The sequence below is a fragment of the Pipistrellus hanaki genome, assembly GCF_964339955.1.
Source record: "Pipistrellus hanaki genome assembly, chromosome: 10".
Taxonomy (NCBI): domain Eukaryota; kingdom Metazoa; phylum Chordata; class Mammalia; order Chiroptera; family Vespertilionidae; genus Pipistrellus; species Pipistrellus hanaki.
Genome location: NC_140512.1, coordinates 53,741,882 through 53,761,712, shown reverse-complemented (window position 1 = coordinate 53,761,712; position 19,831 = coordinate 53,741,882). Strand labels below are relative to the sequence as shown.

Below are 19,831 nucleotides of genomic sequence, written 5' to 3'. Positions count from 1 at the left end.
CAATTGAAATTTCTTTTGAGAGCCAAAATTTTTTAAATTAAACTTCTAACACCACTTCTTAAAAATAGACTCACCCAGGCCGTGGTATTGTGTGTAAGAACCATACTCAAGGGGCCAAAGAGCCGCATGTGGCTCATGAGCCGCAGTTTGCCGACCACAGTACTAGGGAAATGCCAGTGTGTGCCTGAACAGCCACAGGGTTCATAAGAATTTGAATTTTTTTTTTTTCTGTAGATGAAGGCAGTATTTTTTTTTTTATTATTATTATTTTTTACCTTTACTAATCCTTCTGATTTGGAGGGTGTAGTGTGAAATGGCTATCCTGAAGCCCAGGTGAGTCCTGGCATAGCCTTAAATACTAGTTGGTTACCTTCCTGCTTTTCTTCAGCACCACACAGCACGCCACATTTCCTTTCCTCTCACACACCTTGGAAGGAGAGAAGGAAGAGAGACGGGCTTTCTGTGGCATAGGGAAGGTGGGCAGGAGCATGGAGCTTGGACTAGCACGTCGTCGTTACTCTGAAGCTTCTCATGTTCACAGGGACTTCCTCGGCTTTCACTTGGGAAAAACAAAGCCATCAGTTCCATCTAGAAATTCTCCCAGGGAAGAGAGACACGCTGTAGGTAGATGTGGCCTGTCTACTGCTATGCTGCTAAATTCTGATGGCTGGCAAACCTCAAGAGGGGAGATTGGGACACTGGCGATGTCTGTTGCATAGAATGTACAGCTGCCCTCTGAACGTGGGCTGTGGGAATGGGGTAGCCCAGGGCAGGAGTCAGCTACCAGGGTTTATTTCCTGATCGGGCATAGTCTCAACTTCTCTGCCTCACTTTCTCATCTCTTAAGAAAAAGTTGGCAGCAGATCTTGTTTGCCAGGATCCCATTGACTTTTTTAATCTACAACATGCCAAGGTCCTTGAAAAATTCAAGCTATCTCAGTACTCATCACTAGTGTTACCTATAATAGCCAGTCCTAATCTTCGCTCTCTCCCTGGGGGTCCGGAAGAAAGGATGGGGGAGACTGAGTGACCAAGAGGCATAGCAAATAAAAAATGACAACTGAGAGTGGCTCTGAGTTGGCAGGGCAGAGAGGAAGAGAATGGAGTCTGAGGTCTAATTTGTAGCCAACAATAAACTGTGAGTCATTCTCTTCTCAGAACAGTGTGCCTCCAGCACGGCCCAGGGGCCTGCCGAGTTCCTAGTACTTGTACTCCTTTCTGTATCCTTGGCACACTCTTCAAGTTAACCTCAGAATACCCTTGGCCCAACTCTGGTCCACCTTTAAGGGTGATAACTGCCTTTCAGAACTCCCACATAAAATCATGTTGTAACAGTGGTTGCACTCTAGAAATATATGCTGTTGTTGGAGCTCTAGCATTAATGTGGTACTGGGGGGGGGGGAATGTAGGACTGAGAGAGAAAAGTTATAGATCTAAGGCCTAGCACTGCCACTTAAATAGCTGCCTGTGAAATGTCAGAATCCATCACCTCTGTACCTAACTTCCCTATTGGTAGTGCTGATAGTTCCTAAGAAAGATATGTAAAAATGTTTGTAAACTGAAAGATGGCAGGCAAAAAAAGATTGTGTAGCAAGTATGAGTGAGGACCAGATCCATTCCCCTCTGGACGCTGGGACTGAGAGTTCTACCTGGACACACAGGTAGGTCACACCAGAGGAAGAGAATGAGGCACCTTCCAGCACCTTCGAGTGATGGAGAACAAGCAGAAGCTTCTTGTGATGAGAAAACAGATCCTTTTGTGGGAGGAACGGGGCCAGGACAGAACCTGCATTTAATTTTTTCAAATATTTTTTTGTCTCCATCCGTGTTTTCATATCTGATCAGGGTGTGGTGCTGGGGGTTGACAATTGTGTCTGACACAGAAGCAGGGGGAAGAGGGGAACGTGATAAAGCAGTATTGTGAGGGGCAGTGGCCTTTCGTGCCGAGCCTGGAGCAGCCAGGACCCCCACTTCCCTCTTCCTTCCTGTCAGCTCCCCTCCTCTGTCTGGGTCCACAGCAGGTGCACTAGTGGAGAACGTGAGCCAATCAGAGCACAACACTGGGACCAGACCGGCTTACACAAAAGCACTTTAATGGACAGTATACAGTTTTCAAAAATATATTTTTGTAAGAAAATGGCAATAATTAAGTATAGCCTTTACAAAGAAGTTTCTCAGTAAATTCCAGTGTACTTCAGACCCCTGTCCACCAAGACAGCCTCCTGGGCAAACGGTTTACTGGGCAAACGGTTTAACATCCACGAACAACAGAGACCCACACCCAATAGCGCCATAGCGACCCCCTCTTCTCCCTCAGTGTTGGGTTTGCACCAGGCCTGAGTGAATCGGCCTTTCCTCATCTTGTTCCCTTTGATCCTTGGTCCGCTAGTAGCAGATGCATATGGAACAGCTCACTCAGAGCTGTTTTCCTGACAAAAGAATTGTTCATTTACGTCTTAGACCTGAATAACTAGGAGAAAGTGGAGAAGAACAGTAAGTTCCTATTGCTGCTGTCTTGCTGCAGGGCAGGATGGAGAAGGGAATTCTGCCCTTTGTCACGGGGTGGCCTGTGCTCGATCAGCAGTGCTGAATGTGGGGGCTCCCTCTGGGGCACCGAGCACTGGGCAGGCTTCCAAAACAGATTTTAATCCAGTTTCTGTCACTAACCAAGTGACTTTATCTTTCTGGGCTCCAGGTTTTCTGGGTTAAAAAAAAGATCGGACTAGGTCTCTACAACCCCCTTTCTGTGGCTGTCACCTTCCAGCCAGTACATGCTGACGGCAGCCCTCGCCATACTGGGGGGAGACTGGGGGTGGACTGGGGGGGGAGAGGGAGGATCGATTTCCAAATTAAAATGCCCAATGCCAGACAAACACTGTGTCATCAGCCTGTCTTATCCTTTTCACTCAAGAAATATCATTTCTATTAAAATAGACGTTTACATTCCTGTGCAGAGAAAAAAAAAGCCTGAAATGTTTTTCCAAAGAATACTCAAAACCGTGCTGGGTAAATATTAATGTGGCCGTGTTATATACATTACCAAAATATCTATAGATGTTAACAGCTTGAACTCGTTTTTTTTCAGTTTCTCCAGCATGTTGTCAGAAAGGCTAAAGCTCAGAAGTAGTTTAAATAAACTTTCTGCTAGCTTTCCTTGTCAAGAGGGGGGAAGGAATCTGCCTAGATTAAACCCGTATTCTTGCTCACGATTCCAGAACATTCTGTTCCTCCTTCCAAAGCTTTGCGGCTTCTTTCGCTCTCGTGGCAGCACACTTGCCTCGGGATTTATTCAATCGTCAGAGTCACGGCTTCTGGCTTTTTACGTGGCTTAGGACAGTGGTCGGCAAACTCTTTAGTCAACAGGCTTAGGGGAACCAGTGTGTGACTGCAGGAGAGCGTTTGTAACCCTCCGTGGGCATCACCTGTTTACACTCTGCTGTGTTCCCGGCGTGCTCCTCTCCTCAGCCCGGGGCCTGGCTTCCCGACAGCAGTTAGAACCCAGGAAGAGGCGGGAAGGCCTTTACAGGAGCGTGGACATGTGGCCTTCACATAGGTGTCTAGCGGCAAGAGCAAGCCACGGCAAGGGATTGGACTGGAAGTTGCCCCAAAGGCTAGAGAAACACACTTTGAATGCACCAAAGGAGCCTCCCGACTGGCCCAAAGCTTCTCAGGTACCTCCGTGGACAGAGCCAGTCATTCCTCTTGACCAAGCTTTGCTAAGCTTCCTCGCTCCCCCGTCCCTTGTTCCCCACCCCCACCCCAGGCCTGGGGGGGGGGGGGGTGGCCTTGGCCGATTTTCAGACATATTTGCTCCCTCTGCTTGGACACAGGACCCAGGATCGGCAAAGGAGGAGAACCCTGGCCTCTCCCACAGAGACCACGACAAACCCGCTGGGGCAGAAAGGAAGCCAGCGTCTTTTCCCGGCATGACAAGATCTCTCTTCCCCAAACTGGCATCGCTGTCCCTCCTGCCAGCTCCACACACGAGAGGAGAGCAGGGCAGATGGTTTTGGATCCTTGTTGGCCTCCCATCTCTCTAGCTCTTGGGAAAGCCATGGGTGCCCCAACTTGAACCCCAAGACCAAAGGGCCAAAGGCTATGAAGAAGGAGTCGGGCAGCCAGGGAAACACATAGAGCTTCAGCCTCAGCACTTAGCCTTTAAAACAAAGAGCCTATCCCAAAGCAGAGCCACGGCAGGGCCTGGGTTCTGGGGTTCTGGCTTTTTCTCGTCCTCCTGAGCAGTTCTGCCCATCTTCCTGGTCACTTCCAGGGAACCGAGGCCCAGGAACAAGAGACCTTGGGCAGAGTGCAGAACCCCACACAGGATTCTCTCTTCTCGGGAAGTCAGATGAAGCCTCACTCTGCCCAGTCCTCGAGTGCCGTCTCCACGGCACTAACTGCTGAGCTCCCCCGACACCCTTCCAGTGAGAAATATTTGGTTTCCCTGAGATGCCACCAGCAACTGAGGGACACCTGGGCAGCCCCCCAGGACCCGAGAAGAGGACACGGTTTCTAGGCAGAACAGCAAGGCTGCTGGGAAGAGACAGATGCCCGGTCTTCCAGGCTGCCACGTGTGCACCTTAAAACGCTCACCGCTCATCCCCTGGGGCTCAGGAGACTCGCAACCAGTGAGATTACCTGCCCAAGAGCCTCCCCGTACATTGAGCTTTGGCCAGAGGGCTGCATTGAAAAAATCAGATACATCAAAACAACAATACGCTCAGCAACTTGACAAGTCCCTGAGTTTCCTATGACACAGAGAAAGCCCACCCTTCATGACCGTTTCACCCGACTGTCTCTTTAGGACACCTCTCCGCTGGCTGGGGGCCCGGGAGGTCCTTCCTGGAGCTGCTCATTCACACCGGATCTCGGGGAGGGGAAGGGGTCCCTAGCTTGGGTCTCACCCCATCTGAGGAGCAGTAAACAACAAACTAGGAACACTTTGCCTTCAGCAGCTGCTGTGGATCGAAGTCCCCCGTGGACATGGGAGGCCCAAGGAACAGAGGAGCCTGGGGTGCTGAGCAGGACCCACCCGGAGGAAGGGCTCCCCCTGCTGCTCACTGCAGACAGACCCTTCGCAGACCTCGTCCACACTGGGAGTCCTGCGTGGGTGACGTCCCAACCTCCTGCGCCAAGGCCAAGAAACCAGAATTCAGAACAAGGGGTTCAAGGTCATGAATGTCATCCTGTGAGTCCCAGGGCACCAAGGCAGAGCGGGAATGAAAATTGAGTGAAGGGAAGAAGAGCAAAGGGGAGGGGAACACCGGCAGACAAGGCTGGGGTAGGACACTGACCTTGGGACCCAGACTTTCAAGTAATCGGATCCCACTGAGACGGGACCTGGTCCCGCCCTCCCTTCTGCCCCATCTGTCCATAGACCGCAGCCTCGGCCCTGCCCAGGGCAGCTCCGGGGGGAGGGCACTGGGGATCCGAGCAGGTGGCAAGGCGGGGATGAGCACGGGTCTGAAGGAGTCTGTTTTCATCCTGACTCTGTCACCCGGTGGCTGTGTGATCTTGACCTTCCCCTCCGTAGGCCTCGGTCATCTCGTCTGCGAAGCAGAGGGATTCTACCAGGTGATCCCCGAAGGTCCCTCATATGGCTCTTCCTTTCATTTCTCTTCCTCGTCTTCCAGCAGCACTGAGCTCAGGCACTAGTGGGTTATTTTACAAGAGGAATCTAGACAGAATGTGATTTGTTCAGCTTGAAAAGGGAAATATTAAGGCCCTGTGGGGATTGGAGGGCGGGTCCCTCTGAGTCTGCGCACCCCCCCCCCCACCCCCAGTCTTTCCCTCACGTGGGGAGGACTCCCCTCCCCTGTCCAGTTGGCACTTGAGGTGGTTCAGTCTGGAGCTCTGTGCCCTGTCGGCGGCGGCGCCAGCAGACCTGATTAGAGGTGTGTGTCCTCCTCCTCGTCCAGGTCATCCTTGATCAGGTTGTCCAGGGGCACGATCCAGCTGTCCCCCAGCTCCCCGTTAAGGTTGACTACCTTCTTCTCCTGCATCTCCGATGAGGTCTCCATCACTTCCAGTGTTGGGTTGTCATGGTAACCGTTCTCCACTGTCTGCAGCTCCTCTGTGAGCCGTTGCTAGAGCGGGGAAGAGGAAAGGCGATCTGTGGGGGCTATTCCCTTTGTTGGAACAAGGGTACCCCCATTATCCAGGAGCCGCCCTTCGGCTGGTGTGAGCAGTAAGTGCTCTTGGAGGCCACCCTGACGCCTGGCCTGCCTCCGGGCTCGCGGGAGACAAGGGCTGCCTCAAGTTCGAGGCTCACCTCGCCTTCGCCCTGCTGACGTGTGTGAGTGGAAGTGGACTTGGTTCTCCAAAGTCCTCCAAGCTCTCTCCTCCATTCCCCGTCCCCACGAACCTTACTCTCCCGGCGCCTGCCTCACCCCACTGTACTGAACTGGGAAGGACACACTTCATTCAGACGGGTGCTGGGGGCCTCTCTGGGCGGAGCCAGACAGTGGCTGTCGGGAGCCAGAGCTTTCTCTGTCTCCCCGGAGACACACTCTGGTGCACAGAGGAGGCACCTGGGAAGCTTTTAGCAGATACACTGATGCAGAGGCTCTGTTCCAGACGCCGTGTAGGCATGGGAATCGTTTTTTAAAGCTCGCCCGGTGCGCAGCCAGGGCTGAGAACCGGGGTCTGGGTGGAAGCGGGATGAGGGGAATCCCAGTGAGGGGAGTGGGAGACCTGGCTCGAAAGGCGTGCCCACGCCCACCGGCCTCAGGGACTCCTCGGAGTCATGGCCCCGGAAACAGAAAACCAGGCTGTAAGAACAGGGCGGGTTAGCAGACTAAGCTTATCAGAGCAGCTCGGCCAGGTGGATCCCCTCCCCAGGGCGCAGGTGAGAAACCTGGTGCTGAGACTGTATGGCTTGCTCGAGGCCACGCAGACAAGAGAGACAGAGCTAGCGCTCAAACCAAGTCCTTCCGACGCCGAAGCCCAGGTCCTTCCCTCCCGCCACGCTGCGGCTCTGACTGTCCATGAAAGAGTCCGTTTCCTAGGAGGGCGGTGCCTGCCAGGGTCCCGGGCCGCTCACTGGCCCCTGCACGGGAACAGTGGGGTGAGGGTCCCGGGCCCGGGGCAGGGAGTGCTCACCTGGTCCTTCCTCTTAGAGAGGCGCTGGTGGCAGCAGCCGTACAGGGCTGCCACGAGGAGCAGGAAGGATGCCATGGAGACGATGGTGATGATGAGGGGCATGCTGAACCGGTCCTCGGTCTCCTCCGGTGGTCCTTGGCCCCCGAACTGCATGTTAGTGACTCCCACCTGGCCAGGGGAGGGGAAGGTGGGGATGGCAGAGAACAGGTGCCAGGCCCCCTCTCTCTGGTTCCCACAGAAGGCCTTCTGCTGAGAGTGTGTGTGTGTGTAGGGGGGGGTGGGGGAGGGCCTAGGACACTGCCCTGCTGTCCCCTCTCTCGCCCTTCTGTCTGCTAGAAGTGCCTCTACAATGAGAGATGCTGCGGAGCCAAGTAACTGGGGACTTCTGGGGGGTGGGCCCCTGACCCCTCGGTCCCAGCACGTGGAAGGAGCCCCTTACCTCCTTCAGGTCATCCCATTTGTCTTTCAGCCGCTCTAAGAGATCCGTGGGCAGGTGTTTAGCTGTGGGGAGGGAGAGACACTGCCTCAGAGGTCTGGCTCAGTGATCTGGTGAGGACAGGCTGTATCCTCACCTCCTGAGCGGCCCGGGAAGGGGCCTCTGGGGCGGCCTGGGAGGGGGCGGTTTGACGATTCCTAGGGAACTGAGGGAGCCCCAGCGCTGGCCCATCTCTAGGTCTCCTGAGCTGTCACCCGTCCCGCCCCATCCCCACCCCAGCCCCTCTCTGCCCCCAACTCACTCAGGGTAAAGATGTTTTTGATTGCCACGGCCTGGCTTTCTGAATCAGGCACCAAGACTACGCCGCACTCATCTTGACTTGGGTTTAACTTGGGCTCCGCTGCTCGGCACAGGTGTGTGACCAGCTTGTCGTCCTGAGGGTTCCTGGGGCCCCCGGCCTGGAGTGGGAGACCACAGGTGAAGATTCCGCGGGGAGTCGACAGCAGCCGAGGCTGTGGGGCTGCCCTTCGGAAGCGTGGCTGAGAGAGGGCTGCTGCCCAGCACGAACCTGTTTCTCGCTCCAGCCTTAGCGGAGGCCGTTCCCAGGCCAGCCAGGAGCTAAGAGGTCTGTGCTGCTCTGCAGGACTGCCCCTGGCCTCCACGCCCCGTGCACCTCTCTGCCGTCAGGCCCCCACCCTGTCTACATGGATCAAGGCCTTTCACCCTAATGCTCTTCATTATCTCTCTCCTTAGAAGGGGCCAGAGGTCGCCGAAACCGGTTTGGCTCAGTGGTAGAGCGTCGGTCTGCGGACTGAAAGGTCCCGGGTTCGATTCCAGTCAGGGGCATGTACGTTGGTTACGGGCACATCCCCAGTAGGGGGTGTACAAGAGGCAGCTGGTCGGTGTTTCTCTGTCAACGACGTTTCTAGCTCTCTCTCTCCCCTCCTCTCTGTAAAAAAAATCAATAAAATATATTTAAAAAGAAGAAGAAGAGGAAGAGGAAGAGGAAGAGGAAGAGGAAGAGGAAGAAGAAGAAGAAGAAGAGGAGGAGGAGGCGGCCAGAGGAGGTACAGCCACTCCACCCCCAGTGGGAAAGACCAGCTCTCTCTGAGCCTCGCTCCAGCCTTGAAGCCCAGTTCAGAGACCTCAGCAGAGGACGCCATAGCTCTCATGAGGTTCAAGGTCATCTATCCCAGAATTGAAACATGTACCTATTCCCTCAGCCAGTGGTCAGCAAATTGTGGCTCTCAAGCCACATGCAACTTGTGTTGACTAATGAGTTTGCCAACCACTGACCTAGACTCTCGATTCCAATAATCATAGGCTGTTGTTGTTCCTTGAGATTAATAAGCCCCTATCCCAGTGGTCGGCAAACTCATAAGTCAACAGAGCAGCAAACCACGGCTCACGAGTCGCATGTGGCTAGCAAGCTGCGGTTTGCCGACCACTGACCTAGGCTAAGACCCTCTGAAACCATAAGCAGGCTGACTGCATGAAAGGCGGGGCCATCACTGAACAGGGAACCGGGGAGAATCTTGAAGATGCATTATGGGACATCTTGGAAGGGGGTTTTCTGTATTCTAGGCAGACAGCCCGGCTGGCGTGGCCTTAGGGCAGAGGGAGAAGAAGCAAAGTGTGGCAGCTTTTGCCCAGTCCTGCCATGAGCCATCTGGAGGCACCGAGCTGGCGTTTCTCTGACCCGACTTTGGAATAAGGGACCGAGGTGAAGAAAGGACTATTCGTCCGGCTTACCTCAGGACCCCCACAAACCGACTGCTGGGTTTCGCCCTGGCATTTCTTAGGCTTACTAATTCCCCAGCCTGACTCCAGGTGAGGACCCAGGGCTTCCCACCTGCCTTTCACAGCAACGGGAAAATGCTTCCCACACCCAGTGACAGCCTGCAACAATGAGATTGCTGTCACTGCTCCCTTTCCAAAACTCCCTTCTAAATGTGTGCTTTTGTAAATAAAGTTCGCTTGGAAAATGCCAGCAAAACGGGCACCCAAAAGGAAACAACTGCAGAAAATACAAGCAGCATTGAAGTGCTACGAACCCTAGTTCTCCATTCTTAAGAAACCATGTTCTAGTCTCCTTCCTAGGGGTGCTTGCAAAAACAAGCACTGACCAGGAGAGGGCAGCAGTGAGCCGCCCATCACCTGCACTCGCGGGGCTCAGCCACTGAGGTACTGAGTAAAACCCACACCAGGCTACACTTTGGCTTTCAGGCCACCCACCCAGTGCACACACACGCACCTCTCCGCCTGGGAGAACAACCTGGCAATGGCCCTCTGATGCTCAGGAGCTCTGACTCCTCAGGTTAAAGGAAGATTCTCTCTCTGGTTTCCCTGAGGCCATAGCCCAGGAAACAGAAAACCAGGCGATAAGAACAGGGCGGGCTAGCAGCCTAAGCTGCTCATTTTGACTCGAGGCCTCTGAGGCCCACAGAGATGGACTAAACACCACCCTGCGCTAGAGGCGGACGAGAACTAGGACCGGGCTCTCCCGGTGATGCTCAGAGCATGTGAACAGTTTGTGCAGTGAAAGCCCAGGACGCCTGGTGCTCCTGGCCCTGCCGCTGCCCTGGGGCTGGGGCTTCACACAGCGGCACCTGAACCCCACTTCCTCCCTCTAAGAGGGGATGGGGCTCCCTCCTAATAGGACAAAACAAGGCCAGGAAAGGGAACACAGCTCAGCCCCCTTTCTGAAGGAATGCTTCCGCCTTCCCACCTTCCTTAACCCGGCTGCTGCTGACCTGCCTCTGGGGTGAGGATCGGGTGGGGCTGGGGTTAGCGAGGCACTCACACAGAGGCTGGTTCTCGTGAGGTTCAGGATGAGCATCTTCTCAGTCAGCCTTTCCGGAGGCTCACATATCACCTGTAAGAAGCCACTGGGGTAAGGTTCAGGCTGAGACAGACAGGACCTCATCTTTGACTCCTCCCCTCCTCCCCCTGGGTGGGTGAGACAAAGGAGTTCCTGGCATCGGGGGGCGTGAATGGGCCAGAGAGTCAGAGCCAGACGTGTGTGTGTGTGTGTGTGTGTGTGTGTGTGTGTGTGTGTGTCCGTCTAAGCCAGCGCCTCACCAAGCTGAGAGGGAGCAGGGCCGTTGGACGGCAGCTCCTGCTGCCCTCACCAGGGGCCCGGGGCTGGAGGGAAGAAGAGAAATGCTCTTCTCGGGGAGAGCCCCTTCTCCCCACCTCCCCACCCGGGCCTGGGCTCTCTGCGGCCCGCCCCTGCTGGACTTACCCTCTCACGCTCAGGAGCAGAGGTGGAAGAAGGGATGTTGGGGTGTTGGGGGGCAGTTGGAGCCAGGGGAGTGCTGGGGCCTGAGGGTCCCACAGGAGACGTGGCCGCTGAGGGTCCCGATGAAGGTGCTGCCGGCTTCGGGGGCTCACACGCAGGGGCCCCAGGGGAGGTCCCGGCAGCGGAGGAAAGGGCCCCCGTGGTGGCTGGCACATTGCTGGAGAGGGGTTGTCTTCCTTGTGAGGTAACCAGTGGGGCTGTCGTTGGGAAAACAAAGCTTGTGAAAAACAGTGAGCGGTACCTTTAAGAGAAAAGGCCAGTCTTTCTTGTTCTTACGTTTCCTCGGGTCCTTTGGTCTTATTCCCCCTCCCCTTGCCCCCAGTCGACCTGGACTGCAAGCAGGAGTGAGCGAACCAGGAGGACGCAAAGGCAGAGGGCAGGTCCTGCAGCCTGGTGCAGGGTGGGGTAAGCTGGGGGCGCCAGTGTGAGAACAGATGAAAGAAGTAACAACAGTGATAGTGGCGTCAGCAGCAAAGGCTAACATGCACTGAGGCGCCGACTTCCTGGAGGGACTGTCCTAAGTGCTTCAAAGGTGCTGTCTTATTTAACCCTCGGAGGCAGGTACCATGATTATCCCTGCTTTATAAACAGGAAAACCAGCTCGGAGGTTTGCCTAATGCCATATGCTAACAAGTGGCTGAGTCAGGAATTGAATCCAGCCGCATCCCACTCAGAGCCCTTGCTCTTCCAGCGGGATTCGACCACCCCCTCCCGGCGTGGCAGTCCGTGACCTCGGTATGCACCTGGACTCTCTGGGGAAGCTGGGAAATGCAGATCCTGAGGCCTGCACCCAGCAGTTCTGCTGCAATACCCTCTGACATGGGCCATGACAGTAAGGCTCATAACCCATCAGTGAGTTCTGAAACTAATTTACTGGATTAAGACCGGAACTTAAAAAAAAAAAGAAGAAATGGAATGAAATGGGAAATATCAAGGTGTGTCACGTCTGGTAAGGATAAGCCTTGATTAGTGGACATTTGCATCGGTCATGTGTGTGTTACATGCATTTTACACGTATGCGTCCTGCATCACGGTGTCAAACCAAAATGTATTCCTTAGGGACTGCCATCAAACACATTGGGGAAAGACTGTTCTGGAGAATTTCTAATAATACCTCTCCACTGCCACCCTCGAGTGCCGCCCATGTGCAGACAGCTGGCTTGTGTCTGTGCTCAACCGGGCAGGACACAATATCCATGCCCAGGACACACCGGGTTGAGAGAAGGTGGCGTGTCTTTAACAATGTTTAACCCTGAGCATGGATCTCTGTCTTCCAGCTGAGCAACTGTATAGATTCTAGGTATGTAAGTCTCTTCTTGCCCTGGCCAGATGGCTCAGTAGGTTGGAGCATACTCCCATACCCCAAAAGGCTGCAGGTTCGGTCCCCAATTGGGGTGCAAACAGGAGACAACTGATGGATGTTTCTCTCTCATGTCGATGGCCTTCTCTTTCTCTCTCTTTTTCTTTCTCTGCCTCCCTCCCTCTCTCCCCTTCCTCTCTCTCTAAAAATCAATTAAAAATATCCTCAGCTGAGGATTTGAAAAACGATAAAATAAATAAAAGTTTCTTCTCGCTTGAAAATAAAAGGCATTACTTACCTGGTGGGGTAGATGCCCCCTGAGATGTGCCTGCATCCCCCGTCGGCGCGGTCCCTGGGCTCCTGGGAGCCGTAGTCATCTTGGTTGTCCCCACAGGAGAGCTCCCGGGGGGGCCCCGAGTCCCAGGGCCCGGGGTCGGCTGTTGAGTGCTTGAGGTGGTCAAGGGAGGAGCAGCAGCAGTGGTAGTTGGGGTGCTAACCACATGCGGAGGCTGAGTGGTCGGCTCAAGTCCTTGCTTAGTGGTCGCGATGTTTGTAGGAACACTAGTTGGGGCCCCCGCCTGAGTTGTAGTTTTCATTTCATTCTGGACGCTTGTGGTTTCCAGCTTGGGCTTTGTCGTCGAGGTAGCCGTTGGAGTAGGAGAAGTCTGGCCTGCATCTTGCTTTGGGCCACCCGCAATGGTGATAGTCTCTGCTTTCTTATCTCCGCCACTGGATACTGTCACTGTGCTTTGTGGGGCTGGGGCTAACGTCGCCCCTGGGACACTGGGCGATGTGCTCGGATTCCCCGGTGACACAGTTGTGCTTTGGTTGGCTGTGGTTGGAACCAGGCTTGGCTTGCCTGTGATTGTAGGTCCAGTGGTTGCTGTTCACAAGGACAACACAGAACGAGTTAGGGTGTTAGCTGGCAGTGTTCTCTGCCCCCTGCCCAGCTTCCCCAGGATCCAGGGGCCTTGCTGTGTCTCTGCCATCTGCCTCCCTGAAGGCCTGGCCCTTGACCTGCCCAGATTTTTCTGGGGTTCAAGAAGCCTCTCACGGGGAGACTGAAAGTGAAGCCAAGTCAAGGAAACTCTGCCGAACGAAAGGCGAGGCCAGCTACCAGTCCTGCTGCTGCGTGTGGAGCCCTCCGTGGACTCCCTGCCCTCTCCTCTGACCCCATGCACGGGCCCTTAAAGTTTTCAATCTGTCCCCACAGACCCAGGCTGCGGGGTCACTGGGCCTCCTTCCCCAGCTCCCAGGCACATGTCCCTGAGGAAACCCCTTTACATCTGTAAAGACGCCTGCTTGTTGAACGGCCCTGTTCTAAGCAGGAGAGGCGGGCCTGTTCTCTCTCCTGCTTAGAACGGTGCAATCCGGAAGAAGCTGACAGTGGAGCTCACGTGAGAAATTACTACTCAGGAGTAACAGTGAGACCGCGAAGGGGGCACAGTGCAGCATGCTCAGGCTGGTTAGCGCAGGAGCTTAACCCTGTCAGGGGGTCAGGGAACGAAGGTCCTCTACTTGTCTGTTTAACAAATTATTTATTGAGGGAGCCCTTCAATGAGGGGTTCTCTGTTCAGCCCTGGGATACAACGATGAATAAAACATAGGCCTCAGGAAGCTTACATTCCAGTGAGTAAGGCAGCAATGAAACAAGTAGACAGACCTTTGGAACCTCAGATTCTTGTGGCATGAACAAGGGAATGAAACAGAGAACGCGGCAGAGCTGTTTAGACAGAGTGCTAAGGAAAGGAGCTCAGAGGTGGGGGTTAAGACTTGAAGGATAACAAGGAGAAGGCTGTGTGGGGAAATGGGAGGAAAGGCATACCCAGTGGGAGGAACAGAACCTGCAAAGGCTCCAAAGTAGAGAGAAGAGCGAGGAGAAGACAAGTGTGAGTGGCATTTAGTGGGGAGGGGGGTGGCGGAGACGGGGCTCAGAAAACACAGGGCCTTCTAGGTGAAGTGACACTAACTTACTGTCCAAGCTGCATCTCTCTGAGAATCCAAGGAGGCTCTCTCTCTTAGAAATAAATCACATCCTAAGCAAAATGAGACGTAACATCACTCTCCTCCTTAGAGACCAAATAAGGATTATAAATTTATCTTAAGTTAAAAAAGAAGCCACCGGAGGTTTTAAAGCAAAGGTGTTTTATTGGATGATTTATAAAGAAACATTCTCCTGCTTTGGAGAATCTGCATGCATTGGAAGGGAGCAAGTGCGGAAGTGGGAAGACAGGCTACCATAGCGATCCAGAGGAAATGGATAATTGCATTAGGTTATTAACACAACAGTCGAACAAGACTATATTTTGGAGGCAGGTCAACTATCTGCCGCTGTGCTAAGAGAAAAGAGGTATCCTGAGCAGAGGGGAGGAAGAGTGGGAAGGGTACCATGGACCTTCACCATTCTTTGTAGCCAATCAGAATCCACCATTTTTCTACATATGGGAATTCCCACACAGTGTGACAGATGGCAGCAGGCTTTGTCTCCTATTGTAGATGCTGAGCAGGCCCAATAGTGGCTATTCTGGCTCCCTTGTGGCCAGAGCACAGTGTGGGCTGCATGGCCATGGATCAGCTGTTTCCGAGCCCGCAATGAGTGAGGAGGCAGTGGACCATGGGGAACTGGTGGTGATGGACGGAGAGTTGACTTGGAGTGGAAAGCACACAACACAACATACAGATGATGTACTGTGGAACTGTATACCTGAAACCTGTATGCATTTATTAATCAATGTCACCCCAATAAATTTTTTTTTAAAATGTAGGAAGAACCCAAGGTCTTAATAGAAGTGTTAGAATGGATTATCATATACGATCTGGTCACTCACATTCTAACTTTGGTCCTTGAAAGAGCTCAAATGACACTCTCTACCAAGGCTTTGAGAAATACTGTATTTCAGGAGTCCTAAAATACACTTTTTTTTTTTTCATGTCTCTGATAAGAGTGTGTTATAAATTACTGTAGGTCACTACACATTGCCAGAGCCCCTCCCCCGGTAGCTCATGAAACAATAGTGTATTTTACAATTGACTAGAGGCCTGATGTACCAAATTCGTGCAAGGGGCTTGGCCCCCGCCGCTGCTGCCTCAGCCTCTGCTGCCATGGCTTCGTCCAGAAGGACATCCAGGACTTCCAGTCTAATTAGCATATTACACTTTTATTATTATAGATGGTGTCTTGGCTTTTATTAAATTTGGGGTATTGTTGTGGGAATAAGCAGCATGTTCTAAGAGAGTGTTGTGGCTGTTATACTGGGAGGTGCTGTTGATTTCAGGGAAATGGACACCGGGTTCCCTGGGGAACAGAGTCGAGAGCAGAACCTCATTTCTAGGGCAAAAAAGGTGGGTATCAGACCCACCGGCAGCAGGACCAGCATGGTAATCAGAATTGCCTAATGGAGGGAATTAGGGGCAGTGGCTAATAACCATGGATCCTTTAGAACCAAAACGGAAGAGCAGCCCAGTACGTCCGACCTCTTGACCTAGCAAACTGAGACGTGTGCCGAGTCACCACAACAGAGAACACAGCTAGCCCTGCACCCAGTTCCCAGAACTGCATCTTTTTCACAGACTTAGGGTACCTTGAACGAAGCAGTAGTTCCCCAAGGCTGTGGTAACACAAACCACAAACTATAATAGGTGGCTTAAAACAACATAAATGTATATACTCTTCAACAGGCTCGTCAGGAAGACTGGGAAGAACCTCGAGAAAGTTCCCCTGAGGGGCTGGCTAGAGAAGGTTAACAGTAGCCACTGCTGGAACCCCATATGGACCGATATCCCCTCGGAGAGGAAAACGCCTTACTCTTCATGGGGAGTCAACAAAATGAACAGCCTGAGAGCACTGGCAGACAGCCACCAGTGAAACGCTGCCAATTCCATGGTCCCTATTTCTGCTAGGAAATCAAAGCATTAAACTGCAGAACAGCGGAGAAGTATAGCCTGAAGGCAGTGGTGGAAACCCGTTGCAGCTGGGAAAGGGAACAGGAAAATAACAGCGCTCTCTGCCCCTGGAGAGGGGAATGCCTGCTAAGCCCAGCTTCACTTCTGGAACAGAGGCAAGAAGGCCACACCCTAGAGCCCCAGGTTCCAGGGCCTATGTAAGACTGACGTTAATCAGAGCATCAGAAAGTGCCCTTCTTCCCCGCCATTAACGCAAATGCTAGCAAGTGTGCAGTGAAAAGTGGAACACACCTGGAGGGGGCTGGGAGACACTCTGGGGAGCAAGAGAAGACCTACAGCAGCCAGGCAGGGAAACAAACTGGCACTATTCACAGAACGTGCAGCGGCCCAACTTCTTAGCTAGAGCAACACAAACTCGCCCACTGAAGACATGGCAGAAGAAGAGCCACTAAATATGCGAGGCAACCAAAAATCTCTCTGTCTCGATGGATTTGCCTGTTCTGGACGTTTCACCTAGATGGAATCACACAATGAGGAGCTTTGTAGGTCGTTCAATCACACAATGAGTAGCTCGTTCAATGACTAGCTTCTTTCCCTTAGTATAACGTTTGTTTTTGGTTTATCCCTGAGCATGCCGGTACTTTATTCCTTTTTATTGCTGAATGCTATTCCATTGTGTGGCTATACCACATTTGTTTAGCCATTCATCAGCTGCTGAACATCTGGGTTGTTTTCATTTTTGGCTATTACGAATAATGCTGCTACCCATTTGTACACAAATTTATGTGTGGACATATGTTTTCATTTCTCGTGGGTATATACCGAGCAGTGGAATTTCTGGGTCTATATTTAGCATTTGGAGGAATTGCCAAGCTGTTTTCCAAAGTGGCCGCACCATATTTATTACATACACACTGGCAATGTATGAAGGGTCCAATTTCTCCACATCCTCACCAACAATTGTTGTCATCTGTCTTTTTTGTTGTAGCCATTTTTAATGGACTATAATGTATAGACCATTGTGGTTTTAATTCGATTTTCCCTAATGACTCACTAAAATCCAGCAATATATAAAAAGGATAATACATCATGATCAAATGAGGTTTATCTCATGGCTAGTTCAGTATTTAAAAACCAATCACCGCAATTCATCATATAAGATAAGAAAATAAGAAAAATCATCTCATTATATTCATAAAATTCCTGACAAAATTCATCATTCATTCATGATTAAAAAAAAACAAAAACAACAACAACAAAAAAAAAACACCTCAGCAAACCAGGAATAGAAGGGAACTTTCCTAACCTGATAAATTTATCTCCAAGGAACCTTTAGCCAACATCATAATGAATGCTTTGCTCTGAAATTTGGGAACAAGGCAAGTCTATACTCTCTCAGCACTCCATTTGGGCATTGTAAGAAGTCCTACCCAGATCAATAAGAGAAATCTCACCTCTTAAAACTCAACAATAGCCTGGCCGGCATGGCTCAGTGGTTGAGCATCCAACTAGGAACCAAGAAGTCATGGCTAGATTACCAGTTGGGGCACATGCTGGGTTGCAGGCTTAACCCCCAGGAGGGGGCTTGCAGGAGGCAGCTGATCAACGTGTTTCTCTCTCCTTGATGTTTCTATCTCTCTATCTCTGTCCCTTCCTTTCTCCCTCTAAAACAAAACAAAACAAAAAACCCCACACATTAAAAAACAACATTCAACAATAAAAAGATAACCCAGTGTTTGTTGTTGTTAACCCTCACCTGAGGATATTTCTCCCACTGATTTTTCCATTGCAGGGGCCAGGGAATGAACCTGCAACACAGGTATATGCCCTTGACCAGAATCAACACTCGACCCCTTCAGTGGTGGGCCAACGCTTTACCACTGAGCCACACTAGCCAGGGTAATAACCCAATTTTCTAACAGGGAAAAAAATCTACAAGGAAAAACAATCACCAAAGATATACAGCACTGGCAGGTGTGGCTCACTCGGCTGAACATGGTCCCATGCCCCAAGAGGTCACTGGCTTGATTGCCAGTCAGGGCACATGGCCAGGTTGTGGGGTCTGAACTGTGTCCTGTAGAGGGTGTGCGGGAGGCAGCGGATCGATTTCATTGAAGTTTCTCTCCCTTTCTCTAAAAGTCAGTTTAAAAAAAGAGAGAGATACAGATGAAAAGCATGAAAAAGTGTTCAACATCATTAGCCATTAGGCAAATACAAATTAAAGCTATGATGTGATACCATTACACACCTATTAGAATGGCTAAAAACCAATTGACCATGCCAGCTGACATTCAACAGGAACTCTCAGACATTGCCAGTGGGAATGCAAAACAGTCTAGCAGCCTATTTTAAAGTTAAGCATATAATTACCATATGACCCAGCAATTCCTTTCTTACTTATTTAGACCAAAAACTGGAAACAATCAAGATGTCCTTCAAGTGAATGAATAAACCAATCGTCATACATCCATACAATGCCTACTTAGCAATAAAAAGGAATGAATATAACATGAGTGAGTCTTAGACATTTTAAATGAAGGAAATCCAGGCTACATGTTTTATTCCATTTTTATGGTATTATGGAAAAGGCAAAACTGTAGGGATAGAAAACAGATCAGTTGTTACCAGGGGTTGAGGGAGGGTGGGGAATTAATTTTAGAACAATGGAACTGGTATATATGGTTTTGGGGTAATGGACCCAAGAGTCTGCATTTGGCCCTAACTGGCTTGGCTCAGTGGATGGAGCGTAGGATTGCAGACTCAAGGGTCCCAGGTTCGATTCCGGTCAGGGGCGTGTACCTTGGTTACGGGCACATCCACAGTAAGGGGGTGTGCAGTGCAGGAGGCAGCTGATTAATGTTATTTCTCATCGATGTTTCTCTCTCTCTCCCTCTCCCTTCCTCTGTAAAAAATCAATAAAAAGTATTAAAAAAGAGTCTGCATTTGCAGAAACCCATAAAACAGTACACCTTAAAGAATTAACTTTAGTTAGTGCCAATTTAGAGGGGGGAAACCCTGAGATATTCAGGAAACCCCAGGATGTAATCCCTGAAAGACACATCATCTTAACCAAATGATCAAGGATGTAATGGAAGCTATGAAAATAAATTTTAGTTAGGTTACAAATGCATGTGACACAGCCTCACTGGAGAGAGGGGAGAGTTGACCAAAGCAATTGGAAATGGTATTCTGAATGGATGCTGTAAAGCTAAGGCAAAAAGGACTATATTAAAACAGGGCACTCTGAGTGATAAATCTGTTTCTTGCGAGGGTGTGGATTATTAACTTTAAATCTAGTGTATGTGCATACCAGGCTTGGTAAATAAATGATACACAACATAAGCCAGATTCCTCAGTCAGAGAAGGAGTTACAATTAAACCGGTGGGTGGGGAGGAGGCTGAATAAACCCTGAGGAGCTATGATGTTAGAGAAAGAGAAGTCAGTACAAGCTCATGTAAGTACACATACATACAAGTAGATAAATGTATATAGCTTTGTGTGCATACAGGGGTCAGTACACAAACATGTATTTCCTAGCTCTGTCCACTGAGAGGGTCTCAAAGTAGTGGCATCCAGTAGCATCCAGGGTAACCCAGTCATTCTCCCACAAAATGAACCAGGGCTCCCTGTTTTGTATTGGCTCCATATAGGTTACAAGCAAATGTTTATTGATAGTAACATGGATGAAAAAAAGTTATGATGTATTCATATAATGGAATATACTAAACAACACTGAACAAAATCAGTGAATGTGTATTGTATTCTATTTTTATTATGTAATACATATAT

The 19,831-nt window shown here is 51.1% G+C and overlaps 1 protein-coding gene across 1 annotated transcript in view; it reads right to left on the bottom strand.

Moving 5' to 3' along the window:
• Nucleotides 1-1,848: 1,848 nt before the first annotated feature.
• The window catches only part of PODXL (podocalyxin like), a 42,033-nt gene continuing 24,050 nt past the window's right edge, over nucleotides 1,849-19,831 (bottom strand). The window contains exons 2-8 of the mRNA XM_084897471.1: nucleotides 12,437-13,021; nucleotides 10,782-11,035; nucleotides 10,341-10,412; nucleotides 7,839-7,995; nucleotides 7,541-7,602; nucleotides 7,102-7,269; nucleotides 1,849-6,086 (exon numbers count right to left, since the gene is read on the bottom strand). Of these exons, the coding sequence (XP_084753597.1) occupies nucleotides 5,889-6,086; nucleotides 7,102-7,269; nucleotides 7,541-7,602; nucleotides 7,839-7,995; nucleotides 10,341-10,412; nucleotides 10,782-11,035; nucleotides 12,437-13,021 (1,496 nt within the window). The 3' untranslated portion in view covers nucleotides 1,849-5,888. The remainder of the gene's footprint in view (nucleotides 6,087-7,101; nucleotides 7,270-7,540; nucleotides 7,603-7,838; nucleotides 7,996-10,340; nucleotides 10,413-10,781; nucleotides 11,036-12,436; nucleotides 13,022-19,831) is intronic.